This window comes from Penaeus monodon, chromosome 10, assembly GCF_015228065.2.
Source record: "Penaeus monodon isolate SGIC_2016 chromosome 10, NSTDA_Pmon_1, whole genome shotgun sequence".
Classification (NCBI taxonomy): Eukaryota; Metazoa; Arthropoda; class Malacostraca; order Decapoda; family Penaeidae; genus Penaeus; species Penaeus monodon.
Window position 1 is genome coordinate 31,937,269 of NC_051395.1, and position 15,000 is coordinate 31,952,268.

At 39.8% G+C, this 15,000-nt stretch overlaps 1 protein-coding gene and 1 pseudogene across 2 annotated transcripts in view; both read right to left on the bottom strand.

The window, feature by feature from the left end:
* The window catches only part of LOC119578019 (solute carrier family 46 member 3-like), a 2,671-nt gene extending 892 nt beyond the window's left edge, over nucleotides 1-1,779 (bottom strand). The window contains exons 1-3 of one of the 2 annotated variants that reach the window (XM_037925729.1): nucleotides 1,449-1,779; nucleotides 640-741; nucleotides 180-317 (exon numbers count right to left, since the gene is read on the bottom strand). In XM_037925729.1, the coding sequence (XP_037781657.1) occupies nucleotides 180-317; nucleotides 640-741; nucleotides 1,449-1,773 (565 nt within the window). In that variant the 5' untranslated portion in view covers nucleotides 1,774-1,779. The remainder of the gene's footprint in view (nucleotides 1-179; nucleotides 318-639; nucleotides 742-1,448) is intronic. The other variant, XM_037925730.1, reaches the window with a different exon arrangement.
* Nucleotides 1,780-2,786: 1,007 nt separating this feature from the next.
* Nucleotides 2,787-11,258, bottom strand: LOC119577602 (annotated as a pseudogene).
* Between the last annotated feature and the right edge of the window lie 3,742 nt (nucleotides 11,259-15,000).

Sequence of the window (15,000 nt, forward strand, 5' to 3'; positions counted from 1 at the left end):
AATCTCAACAAAATAAGCGTTTAACTACAAATACCTCTTACTTCCATATTTATGATATAAATGAAGTTTTAGCAAAAATCTTAAGCTCCAGGCTGTCTTGCACTACACACGGTAAGAAGAGAACCTTTTAAATATGAAAATAAACACCCCTAGAAGGTAAAGTTATACATGGAAGTTACCTAAATAGAGGATCCAATCGGCGTAGGCGGTGCCTCGGAGGACGGAGCCGAAGAGCAAGGACACGGCGCCGAGGAAGCCAATTAGGGAGTCCTCCATCTGCCACAAGTAACTCATGACAGGCACAACCACCAACGGGCCTAAGGAAAGAAAATCGACGGGTGTGGGATACATGCTGGACCAATTATACATAGAACAGTGAGGGATATGAAAGCTCACGATTATGCCAAAGACCTTTTCGCTATGCCGTGGAGAAGTAATATAGCGAAAAGGCCGACGGCATATTAGTGTGTTTGCATGCTCCTTCCTACGTTGTTCTATCGACAAAGAAAATCAAGAATGCGGTACAAGATTTCAATAAAAAGATAAAAAATAAGATCTCGAGTATTTCTTCAGAGCATATTTTCTTCTTTTTAGAGTTATTTAACAGTAGATTAACATAAAAAGAAATCGATTACCCACCAAGAGACAGGAGGCAGGTGTCCGTTATCGACCATCTGGTGAAATTTTTGTAATCCCATGAGAACCTTATCCGAGTGTACAGAAAATTATAGTTGAGGGATCCTGAGGGTTTTGAAAGGCATCTTAAAGAATTCGGGCTAAATATCCGAAGTCAATTTTATTATATACCGACTTGTATACCATTGCCATTGCCTATACTTTAAAAAATAACAATAATAATAACAATAATAATAAGAAATTAAATAAATAAATAAATAAATAAATAGATTAATTAGATTTTAATTTACTGTGCTGTCTTGCAGGGCATGGTACCTAGTGCAACATCATCATAAACAACTAGGCCATATTTTCAACGTGGAATCTTATACAGTTCATTAAGACAAATATAGGAAAAATGTAAATGAGAATGAATCATTTCACGGCGTAGGATATGTAATTTGCGTTTCTTCATCATAATTATAAGTTTCCGAGGAAGAGGTAATATCTAAACATGAATTAAACATCTCGCATGGTGGAGTTATTCCTTTTCCTTAATACCTTCTTTGGTCAAATGCACGTTTAATCCCGAGTATCTGAAACCCTATCTGAACTTAAATGATAGAGACTAAGATAGTAAGATAAAATGCTGATATGACTGATAAATAGGATAATTGTAATAGCGGAATATAAACTGGAGGTTGGCGAGATTGTCTGACGGAAGAAGATCATTAAGGCAGAACGGTTCGTAAAATAGCTGTCGCCTAACATATGGGGAATAATGAAGTCTAGACACGAAGTAATCTTGATTGTGAGACATGAGGACAACTTGCCGTAAGTGGAGATGAAGAGTAAGATAGCAATGATGTGGCCGATGACGTGACGTCGTCCTTGGTCTCTCCGCCTCCTGAAGGGCGTCAGCAGTGTCTCTTTCAGCTGTATAAGAGAGAGAATTTCCCGGATTGACCTGTCTTGACGCAGCTCGACCTCGTCACCTGCTCCGGGTTTCTTTTCGAGTCTTGCGAGTCCGTAGACCGCCGCGACACCCAGCAGGAGCGCCCCGACCAAGAACACGCCGACGTACCCCCAGCGGGCGTATACTAGCAGCCCGAGCAACTGTCCCACCGTGGCCCCGAGCACCGACACCAACCCGATCATAGAGATGCGAGATGTGCGCGCCCGCTGTCTGAGGCCACGGCGACATAGGCGTATCCGCCCATGAATATGGTCATGGCAGCGCCCGTTAAGCCCACGGGGATGTAGGCGAGCAAGATGTAGTCCGGAGGGAGCGTCCACCAGTAGGCATTAGCTGCAAGGCCTAATTTCATGATAGCTATTCCTACCATGGGAATAATGATAGGTAGGCGGCGATCGCGGTTGTCGCTCAACGCGCCCAGGACGAGGACAATGAGGGCGGCCGGGAGGTACTCGATGAGGTGGTTGTGCACGTTGTAGCGCGTCGTCATGCGGTGCACGGCGCCCTGCTCCTCGGGGTACATGCCCGTGTCCAGGTTCTGCAAATTCTTCGTCGTAGTGAAAATGGAAGTAGCAGATCTTCTCCACCCACATTTGCGTGGTGTAAGCAAAGGCAGAATTAAGTCAGTGATCGTCGTAGTCGATACATGGAGTCAGCAGCTTCTTGACATTTGATGGTCCAAGATGTACAAGTACTGGGCCAAAACTCAACTGTCAATGCAGCTGTCCAGAAGGGGCTACACTACCTTCTACCAAGTTATGGTACAACATCACTCCAATAAATTTTTTTATGATTACTATTTTTTTTTCCATCTCTATGACAGAAAATGATCAATGCTCAAAAAGTTGGAATCTATCACAGGAAAAAAATAATAATAATAATGAAAGAAAGCTAAGTTATACAATGACGATTAATAAAAATGTGATATTTTAACTAACAAACAGGTTCAATGTCTTAAGACGATGTTTTACTTATGGACAGAATTTTTTTCCTACACCTCCCTAAGTCATCTGGATATAATTGCAATTGTAAAGCCTAACTTAACAGAACTGCACCTATTTGGTCTAGTCCTTGTGAAAATGGAGTACCTGACAAAAACATGGAATTAAAAAAAAACTCATAAAACAAGCTAGTAACCACGGGCCTTGTGAAAGTAGCACAACCAAAAATTCATGTGCAATATGTATGAAAAACCTTATTCAAGATTGTCACCCACAACCACTAACCTGGTCTTGAGAGGCATGGACCTCCCTCGGCTGTGAGCTTTCCTGAGGCAAGGAATTTTCATCTGTCTTGCAGCCGAGCTTGAGGTGTATTTCCTTGGCTATGTCATTCACGGGTTTTCTGTTTCATTACTTAAGGAAAATCCGGAGAGGATCTGATCAATTCTCAAAATCTTTTTTCTTGGTACTGCAAACAAAATTTTATAATATTACTTGATATTGAATAACTGTATCATCACTTTGGCATTAGTAAAAAGAATGAACCCAAAAAAAAAAAATTATTATTTTTAATAGGTCCTTATAATTCTACTTTTTAAAATATGAACACGGCTTACATATCATGGTTCAAAATATATATCATCAAGTCATCACAGTAAAATCACTTAAAGCTCAATTTATGTGTCCAGAAATAAAGGTGGGGAAAAAATCTGACTAGAAAAAAAAGAAAAAAAAAGAATAGAAAAATAAATAAATAAATAATAATAATAACATAAATAATAAAAAGAATCAGATCTTTAAATGTTTTACTTCAAAAGTATTAAATGGGAGAAGTTAAATATGACAATCTAAAAAAAATTCTAAAGTATTTAAAAACCTTTCCCTCAATATCCTGGTCACATTGCTAGCATGTGACCAACACTATTAGCTTTGGCATCCTCTCAAATAAAAACCAGAGGGACCCCACTTCCTTCCACTGGCTGTTCTTCTATTTGGGCATTATTCTACAGCATGATTATCAGAATACTATCAAGAGCCTCTTTTCACCTAATATAGTACTGCCAGCATTAATACTTTTTAAAAATCCTTGTAAATTTTGGGGGAAATTGAGATTGTCAAAACATTTCGGTCCTAAACTTTTTATTGATTGATGTACATGATCTGATCATATTTGACAGACTTGGAGACTGTTGGTTTCTTTTTTTTATCAACTTTTTACAGTAGTTCTGAGGGAAAAAGTTCAACTCACACTTTGAGTTACGGAATCTGCTTTTTCTTGAGCTTACCTGGAATTTGCTTATTCATCAATTCATAATTATGTTTATCATGTATAGCAATCATATTAATGCCTGTATATGTGATTGCAAAGTTAAAGTTATAATCAGATTTTCTATTTTGTGGATACAAGTGTTGCAGCTGCATCCCACAGTCTCCCACCAATGGCCACCAGTCAACTGATGAGTGATCACATCAGAGGGTGGGAAGCAAATAGAAACTTAAAGGTTGAAAAATTCTTTCATTAAAAAAAACTATTTTGGCTCTACCCTTGTTTTCTGCATTATTTTGTAATTTCACAGCAGTCATTAGATTTTCCATCTGGAAATCCCCGGGCTTGAAATTGCTTATTCTATACAAGACTGGGTATGGGATGGAGTACATTTACTACTATTTGTACATGTCGATACTTACCCATATGCACCTTCACCTAACACCAACACACAACATGCACACCACCACACACACCACACACACCACACACACACAAATACACCTGCACACACACACACACACACACACACACACGCACAACACGCACACAACACGCACACACCTACACACAACACGCACACCCCCTACACACAACACCACACACCTACACAACATGCACACACCTACAACAACACGCACACACCTACACACAACAGCACACACCTACACACAGACAGACACACACACACAACAAGCACACACCTACACACAGACAGAAAACACAACCTGCACACACACACACACACACACACACACACAAATTTTGGGGGCAATTTATGCACCATCCACTTGTGTGCCAGTAGTAAAAAATTATGTATTTTTTCTTAATAATATAGTGACCGATGGCATCAACCTCTAATAACTGCCTAATGTTAATGAGGAACCCAAATTACCATAGCCAATTTGAAATTGTACACAAACTCTAGCCCATTTGCTGGGTACAGACTAATAATGATATACAATTTCTGCTTTCGCCCAAGACTTTCCTTCCTTGCTTCAGCTCATGAGTAAGTGGCAGAGCCTGGAGAAAAACAGGCTAAAGAAATGGAAATTGGAAATGCAAGCAAAGAATGACTGAAGTCTGATACTGTGACTGCCTGATAATCTAAAATGTTCTGCTGGAATATTGTCTAAGGTCAATAGAAACAGGAGATATTTTTTTAAACTATTGTAAAAAAAAGAGAAAGAAAAAAAGAAGCGGGAAGCAAAAAAAATGCACAAACACCAAAACAATGGCTTTTCCTACATTTACTGTCAACACTGTCATCTTAAAAGTGATAGCCCAACTGTTTTCCCTAACCCAGTAAAGGACTGAATATGTAGGATAAAATCCTGTTTGTGTTTGAATGAGAAGCAATTTTTTTTTTCAAAAATTCATCTTTAAAGGAGACTATACATTTATCACATACTAAACAAGAGATACATATTAGACCCCCCATATATAAGTAGCTACATGAATATATATATGTATTTATCAGTCTTTATAATACTTCAGTGCTCCACCAAAAACTTATAAATCATATAAAGAACTTAGAAAAATCAATTCATAAATATAATATAATATGTTTAAATAAATACAGGGCATCAAAATAAAATGTTAAAATACATAAAAGGTATAAACTAAAATGTAAAAATAAATACAGGGCATAAAAAAAAAATGTTAAAATAAATACGGGGACATAAAAATAAAATGTTAAAATAAATACAGGCTTTCAAAATAAAATATTATAATAAATATGGGGTATCAAAATAGAAGGTTAGGAGGTTCGGATGGCAATTTCCAAGCTGAAGAGGGGAAAGCTGCAGGCATATGTGGTATCCCTGCTCAACTTCAAAGGCGGGGGGGTTTGAAACTAAGACTCAGGGTTTGAATACAGTCTTGACTGCCATCTGGCAGTCTGGAACCATTCCCCCGACCTGTTGGGGGGCATGGTCATCCCTCTCGGGAAAGGGGGAAAAGGGGGATCGTTGGGACTGTAGCAACTATCAGGGCATTACACTGCTCAGCTTTACCAGGCAAGTTTTTCCCCACATTCTTCTAAAACAGATCCACTTTAGACTGAATACTAGCGCTTTGAGTAACTGGGGAATGCCAGAGTTTGGTCGTGGTTGCTTACAGCCTACATCAACCTCAAGAAAGCGTTTGACTCGTGCATCGTGAATCGCTATGGGAGATCCTGAGACTCGGGAATTCCGACGCAGATCATTGGCCTAATAGCAAGCCTATACCCCGGGTACTGAAAGTGCTGTAAAGTGTGGTGGGGGTCTGTCAAACTTTTTCCCCTGAAAATCAGGGGTGAGGCAAACTTGTGTCCTGGCCCAACACTTTTCAACACCTGTATGGACTGGATAATGGGCAGAGCACTAGCCAAAGTCAGTGTGGAGCAACACTGTGCAATATCAAGTCTTAGACCTTGACTTTGTCGATGATGTTGCACCCTATCTGAGTTTCTGGAGTCACTGGTGGCGGCTCTTGATGCATTAGCAATGAGTGAAGCCCTTAGGCCTAGAGGTCTCCTGGACCAAGATCAAGATTCAGGACTTTGGGGGCCTGTTGGGGGAACCCATCAGTCAATCCATGCTTGCAGCGAGGACGTTGAAGTCGCAGAGAGTTTTACATACCTTGGTAGCAAGTCCATATCTCTGGGCTGTCAGACCAAAGAGTCACTAGATAGATTGGGTCTGGCAACAGGAGCCATGAACTCGATCAACAAGAGCATCTGGAGATGTCAGTACCTATGCGAAGGACCAAGCTACGTGTCATCAAGGCCTAGATACTGCCAGATTTGCTCTATGGAAGAAAAACCCTGGATGCTATCTAGTGCCTCGGAGTTTCTTCGTCAGATCATGGGGTACAGTTGGCAGGACCACGTGTCCCAACCAACAGCTACACCGTGAGAGTGGCATGGGACCTTTACTTGCATAATCTGGGTCGCCAACTCAGGCTATATGGGCACCTAGCTCATTCCCTTGTGGATGACCCTGCCCATCAGGTGGTTCTTTGAGTGATAACCCAGGGTGGAGGAGGCCCGTGGGATGACCCAGGAGGCCATGACTTGGGCAGCCCGACAGACCTATTACAAGGAATTAGAGATAGGCCGAGGGCCTGCCAGGAGACTCACTGTGAGGGACCCTCGTGGCTGGAAGCGAAGGGTGGATGCAGTCATGCGCCCCCATTGGCGTTAGCCCTTGATGATGATGATGATGATGAAAATAGAATATTGAAATAAATACAGGATATCAAAATAGAATGTTAAACAAATTTTAGTACACTACCTGAAGCTTTATCGCTCCTGGTGCCCTTTCTTATTGGCCTGTCTGTATAACATGAGGAGATTAACAGGGTCACTGTGATTAAATGAGAGGGGCTTTCAAGTCCTGACAGTGTAACCCCTCCACAGTTTCTTGAAGATCCCGCCGGGGATACTTCGGTTTGCAAAAAGCAGCTCATTTCAACATTTACTGCAAACTTAGAGAGGAAAAATTAGTAATAGACGATTTGCAACTAAAGTTACATTATATACACATATAAAAAAATTAAAAAAACACCATACACAGGCATGCAGGCCCCCAAAACCCTCACATGCAACCCCCCCCCCCACACACACAAAACATACATCCCTACCTTTACTGAGAAGCAACAGATCATCCCCACCATAACATGTTACCAATACTCACACGAAACTTTGTAAGGGTGCTTGTTTGCCTGCCACCCTTTCACCACTATGTATTATCTTCATTCTTTTAATTTTACTCTCTAGATGCAGCCCCCACAGAATGAGTTCGGGGGTGTGATTTTACAATGCCCTGGTCTTGTAAACCTTTCTGAAGACATCCATGCCCTGGAAATATGTGTTTGATTCATACTTCTTCCCCCCCATAAAAGCATCTATATATTACATTGTAACTGCATAGACATACTGACATATTGCTTTTGCATACATATACAGTATCTGAACAGCTGACCTTTAAGTTTTTATTATATCATTATCTGATTACTGCAAAAAGCTTTACTTATTGGATATAATAAAATGAAAATATTACACTAAAACCCATAAGAGGCTCCATCAGTCAACATTTATGAAAAATAACATGTATATATTACTTTTTCTCCTTTTTTCTACACTTTACATTCTTCTCTTTTAACGGTAGGTTCATTTTGAGCCGCCGTGGTCACAGCATGATACTTAATTGTTTTTTTTTTTTTTTTTTTTTCTTCATGTTGGGGATGCTCTTGGGAGTGAGTACGTGGTAGGGTCCCCAGTCCTTTCCACGGAGAGTGCCGGTGGTACCTTTTTTTTTTTTACATTACTACATAAAAATTACTTACAAGTAATTATGAAAACCATTTAAACAGTACAAAAGGGAAATATAGGGATATAAGCAATTTCCCCAATTTTTTGGCTGCAGCACATAAAATTTACCCAGTGAAATTAGGCTAAAAATCGACTTTTAAGCTTGAAATTAGAGGGTCTGTAACTCCTGTCACTGTAGAAGTGGCCAAACAAGCCACAACTGTTAGCATAGGTTTAACAAGTCAACCAGCATGCCAAGACAAATATATACATGCCACCCACCAGCAAAGGGTTATCTCACCAGTCCCCGTTTCATGTACTGTCTTTTCTTTTTTTTTTTTGTTGTTTTTTTTTTTTTGTTGTTGTTGTTGCACAAAAATGGTTCACAAGTTCTCATCCCTACTCCATCTTCCCACGGCCTACATATAGGTTCCTCCAGAAAGTTTCTGAGTGACCGCATCAAATTTCCCTATTGATTTTTTGGGGAAAAAGTTTTTTTTTCTGATGCTATAAATATCAATACTGTTACTAAGTTATTGACATTACAATGATTACTGATTAAAATATTCATAACAATATAATTTATAAAACAGAATCACGTAAAAGGGTACAGGTGAGATATGTAGGACTAATAGTTGATTTCCTTGGTGACTGAGCACTTGTAAAGCCATCTAAGTGCAAACACAGTTATTAAGCTAAAATTACAGTAAAAAATAAAATTGTGATAGTTTCCCATCTAAAATCTTGTACCCAAAAAAGTAGTACCCAAATTTAAATCTAACAGTTGACCTTTAAGTTTTTTTTATATCATTATCTGCTTACTGCAAAAAGCTAATATTACACTGAAATCTATAAGAGGCTCCATCAGTCAACATTTATGTAAATAATAAGTACATAATACTTTTACTCCAAACAAGCCAGCAGCTGTTAGCATAGGTGTCAAGACAAGTATGTACATGCCACCCACTGGCAAAGGGTTATCCCATCACAGTCACTGATTCATGTACTGTCTTTCCTTTTTATTTATTTTATTTATTAATTTTTGTTTTCTTTTAACACAGATGGCTCCACAAGTCCTCATCCCTACTCCATCACCCAATGGCCCATATGATACATTCCTCTACAAAGTTTTAAAAATTCTCTATTGATTTTTTTTTTTTTTTTTTTTTTTTTGAAAATACTCATAACAATAAAAAAAAAAAAAAAACAATGAACATTAGAATTTGTGACAGTATTACCACCGATAAATGTTGTAGCCTAAAAGTAGTATCCAATTATTAGGTCATAAGATAACTTTGTTTTTCAACAACTGGTTAATGGGTCTGACAATCTTTCTGATCATTACTTCTTATGTATAGTAAATTAAATAACAGTGATAAATGCATACCTTTCTTTGTGCTACATAGTAACTATTTTATTTATAAACCACTATATTTTCGTATTTGTTTTTCAATTCATTTTTTCCTACATGTTGAGAAGTTGAGGTTGAGAGAATATCTATGGTCTGCCTTGAATAATAATCAAGATTTAGCCTATCCTGCATTTATGTGTATTTTTGCCCAGGTTAGATTATCAGAATTTCAAAATATATCTTACAAATAATGATGCATTCTAATGTGTACTCACTCACTGACATCTCCTACAGTAAATGGCAGGGGGGGATCATATTTCCACTAGTGATATGCATCCAAGATCCTGATAAAATGATGAGAGGACACTGCTTCGGGATCATATTTCCTAAAAAAAAACATGAGAGAGATAGAACAGTCTTTTAAGTGTGCTCTTAAATTTCAACGAATGTCATCCATTGTGAAACAACTATTGGGAAACGAGTGGGAGGAGGAGGAGAATGAGAAGAAAAGAAGAAAAGGGAGGAGGAGGAAAAAAGAGAAAGGGGGAGGAGAGAATGAGAGAAAAAGAAGAAAAAGAGGAGGAAGAGAAGAAGAATGAAAAAAAAAATTATTGTCTTCGACTGGGTCTTGCACATTGGTTATTTTACCAAGACGATGCGCAGAGACAGAGCAAAATGGACAATCCCCATCTTATAGTACATAATAAATAGAGTATGAAGCAATATAGGTACATCTGCAGCAGCCTCATATTACTAAGGAATTGACAAAAATTCCTAGTAGGCAAAAAGTGCTTAAAAAGGGGGGGGTGGGGTACAGGGTGGCTAGTTTTCAGTCTAGGAAAAATAGAAGGTAGGAAAGGTCAGGTTGGGATTTTGGGTTCGCCTGATAGCCTGTTTTTTTTTTACTTCGTCTCTGGAGGGGGCGCCCACTCTCAGTAACAAATGCCAGCACATTTTCTTGACATTGGACATTATGTGTGTATTGATATTGAACATTTTGTGAAGAAAAATTTGTGGAGACCCAAAGGGGGGGAAACCTCCCCCCCATATTTTTTTTTTATATAAATAAAGTTAAAATCAGAAAATCTGAAAAAAATCTGAATACTAAGTAGCTTGTTGGAAAGTCTCGCAAAAAATATAATGGCTTAGTTTCAAAAAGAAAGAAAAAAAAATCCACCATCGAAAAAAGTGAAAAGCATAATAAAATATAAATAAAAGCTTTGCTGTCATTTATATGACTTTTATATAAAGGAAAAAAAAAATTATGTTGTCAGGATTTTACAGAGCCCCTTTTTCACACATGATCAAAAAAAAAAAAAAAAAAAAAGCTAATAAATTTTACTCTTATTTTTCTTTTTTCTTCATGTTTGCACTTTTGGTAATGAAACCCTTTTTGAAATAACATTTACTTCTACCAGTAATGGCTACACGACATTTCAGATAAAGAATTAAAAAAAACAGTATTTTACAAAAGAAAAGACAAATGTAGCCTACCATATTTAACCCTCTTACAAAGAGACGTGTTTTCATGGCAAATCCATCACCCGTACCTGGAGGACACCCCATCACCTAATGAGCAGTTGAGTTTGCTCCGGGTTTCTATATCCCTAACAGTTGTTTAACTGCTTGGCCCAGAATATTGAGGACAAAAGGTCCTTCAAAAGTAGGCCTATGGCCTCTCTTTATGCCTGCTTACCTAGATAGTCAGGTGTAGAGAGTGCAGTAAACATAATTTTCTTGCACTTCTAAATTTTCACTATCTACGGGCACCACCCAGCATGTAGCTTGGTAAAAATGCTGAAGAATCCCATCATGGGTGGGTTAAGAAACATATGAAACCAATCCTAAAAAGAAAGAAAAAACAATAATAATAATCTACACAAAACAAAGGTAAAACAAATCAATCCCCAAAACCCTCTATAAATATATACTTGTGTAGCTGGCAGGGTGGGGCTTGGAACGTCCACTCTTTGCAACAGGACAATTGGTTACAACTACTGTCGAGGAGCTGAAGCAGTTAAGAGTTGGGGTGGCTTTTTCTTTTGGAGGTGAGATAAACCGGGAAGCAGCACAATAGTGTGGGGTGGCTACATTTACTAGTGGTCGGGCTGCAGCAAGGTGACCATCTCCAGGGAGTAGCCATAGCCCCCTCCAGCAGACTTAAACCCCTTTGGTAGTAATGGTCACTCAATCGATGATAATGATACTGAGACTAAAGCTTACATTTGGTTTCATGTTCTTTTTGCTATGTATGCTCTACTGATATCTATGAACTTGATGTGAAAGAGATGTTCTACACCAAACTTCCATCTGTGACAGACAGCTGTCCCGGGCAAGATATTCGTATTGGTCTGGGTGACTTCAACGCAGTATCGGGGTTACAACTGAGCTGCTATGAGATGTCTGTTGGTCTCCATGGCTTAGGACTGATGCTGGCAGTGAGAATAGTCTCCTTTTCTGGAACTTGCTAGGTCAAAAATTTAGGATTCTGGCTCCTGGTATCAGCGTTCTGACCTGCATTGTTGGACTTGGTATGGCAATTACAGGTAATGTGGCCATGTAGATCCTTGTTAGCACTTGTTAGAGGATTCTCCAGAACTGCAGGGTGCATTGGAGCACCAATTCTGTGGAACTGATCATAGATTAGTTGTGGCTACTCTCCGGGTCCACTGCGGGAACCCCCATCATTCCAATGAACACCTTAGGGTGTTTCAATGTGGACAGGTTGGGGGAGGGGAGTTTGCCCAGGGGTTTGCTGAGGCTATCTTTGGTCGTTTCACAGCTCTCAGTGGCCTGACGGACCCTGTTTTTCTGCAGGACACTTTCCAGCTTGAAACACTCGATGCAGGCCAAGAATTGATTGGTGAATGCCCAACAGCAAGACAGAATTTCATATCCAGGAGACACTGGAAGCCACAGATGTTGTCGTGAAGCTCAACTGTTAGGGACTTCCATCTTTCCCCTGGGGGTGCAGGACTGGGTTTCACTGCTAAGAAGGGACAAGGAACAGTTTATCAGAATCTTGCAGAGGAGGCCGAAAGCCTTTTCCCTAGAAAATGCCCTTCATCCTGCGTACCAAGCACTGAAAAAGTTGAACTCAAAGCAATCCTCACAGACAACTGCGGGTCTGCTCAGCAAGTGGCCAGATAATCTAGATCCTAATGGGGCGCAGGTGTGTTGGGCTGAGTATTTTGAGCAGTTGTACAGGTTCATTTACAACAATTAACTTGGATGCTAGTGGTGTTGAGATCCCTTTGCCAGACCCCCCCATCAGCAAGGATCCACCCTCCCTGACTGAAGTCAGGGGGGTGATCTTCAAAGTGAAGAGTGGTAAAGCAGCGGGTGTCTGCGGCTTCCCAACCAAACGGGTTAAAGGCTGTGGAGAGAAATGCGGGGCTTGCATGCTCTCCTGTCTGCATCTGGCAGACGGGTACCATTCACCTTGACCTGCTGAGGGGTGGGTCATCCCTCTCTAGAAGGGTAAAGGGATTGATGGGACGCAGCAGTCCCCGGTATTGCCCTGCTCAGTATACCAGGCAAGGTTCTCACTCACATTCTTCTGAGACATCAGAAACCACCTGTGAGGCAACAGAGGCTGGAGAAATCTGGATTCACTCTGGAAAGTTCACAATAGACTGTATCCTGGGCTTTAGTCATTTTTAGAGCGCCAACATGATTTTGGGCGTGGGCCTGCTTGTAGCCCACATCGACCTCAAGAAGGTGTTTTGATACAGTGCATCCGAATCACTCTGGGAGATCTTGAGACTGGGGGGAAATTTTAACAAGGATTATTGGATTAATAGCAAGCCTGTATACTGGTACTGAAAGTGCTGTAAAGTGTAGCAGGGACCTGTCAATTTTCTTCCCTGTTAACCCATTGCCGACGGGGGGGCATGTACGCACATGCCATGGCAGGGCCCGGGGGACCATCTGCCGGGGGCACGTACGCACATGCCATAGAGTATGCATGGACATGCCATGAGTTTTTTTTTGTTACAATCAGGCAAAAGATTATTTTTTTTGCCAGTGAAAGTGTGATTAAGTGGGTTTTTAACACTTTCTCATTTTTTCCATGCAACAAACAAAAAAAATGCAACAAACCGACAATTTCAACTCCATGATGCCACACACTGCTTATTTTATTCGGACTATAGACCGAATAATGATCAACTATGAAGTCTATATAACAACAAAAATACCCTTCAGTCTCGATTTATCAGGAAGTTTGGCAAGTAGACTGTAAAAAATAATGAAATTGAAAATACAACATATCTTCGTAGTATTACAAGAAACGGCATGGGATGCTGGTTTTTGGCTGAGTGGTCGCGCATGCTAGGGCGACGATATAAGCCCCCGGCAGCAAGGCCGGGCCTCTGTAAAATGCTACCCGTCAATTATGGGTTAATTCAGGAGTGAAGCAAGGCTGTGTTTTTGCTCCAACACTTTTAAACACTTGCATGGACTGGGTACTGAGTAGAGCTACTGTCCCAAAGTCACTGTGGAGCAATCTGGGCAATATCAAGGTTACCTTGACTTTGCTGATGATATTGCTATTCTTTCTGAGCCCTGGAAACCCTAGTGGCACCTCTAGATGCATTTAACCCTTTGCCTACGGGTGGTATTCATATTGGTCCGGGCCCCACTGCCGGGGCTCATATCATCACCTAACATGAGCGACTGCTCATGCCCAATACCAGCATCCCTTCCCTTTTCTTCAAAATACTAAGAACCTATGTTGTATTTTCATTTATTATTATTTTCTAAGGTCTCTAATTGCCATATTTTCTGTAGGATATTTTTGTTGTTATAGCTGTTATATATAGTTATAGTTGATTATTATTTGCTCTATAGTCTGAATAAAATAAGCAGTGTGGGGTATCATGGAGCTGAAACCAGTTTTTTTTTTTTTTTTTTTTTTTTTTTTAATACCAAAAACATATTGGTATTTTCACATGGTTTTACATCATCACTTGTGAATACTATATAATATCTGGCCAATGTAGTTGATTACCAATTTAAATTTTTTCAGACACTAACCTCAGAAGCCCAAGAAGCTTTTATGAAATGCATAGTATAGGAAAATGAAGAAATAGTTTTTAAAAACAAACTTAATCACATTTTCAGTGGCAAAAAAATATATTATTTTGCCGTAATTGTAAAAAAATAATAATAATAAAAAAAAATAAAAATAAATAAATAAATAAATAAATAAAAAAAATACATGCGCACCATGGCATGTATGTACATGTCACCGGCAGATAGTCCAGGCATGCCATGGCATGTACGTACATGTCACCCATCAGCAAAGGGTTAAAAAGGAAAGCAAACCCAACAGGGTTAGAGATCGGGGACCAAGACCAAGACCCAAGATTTTGGGGGCCTGCTAGGAGATCCTGTTCAGTCCGTACCTGCTTTTTGGGAGAACATCAAGACTTCAGATAGTTTTATATACCTCAGTATTTGCAGTTCATGACTCAGGGCTGTAGACCGGGGAAGTCAGTAGACGGATTGGTCTGACAGCAGGGTCATGAAATCTCGACAAGAGTATTGGAG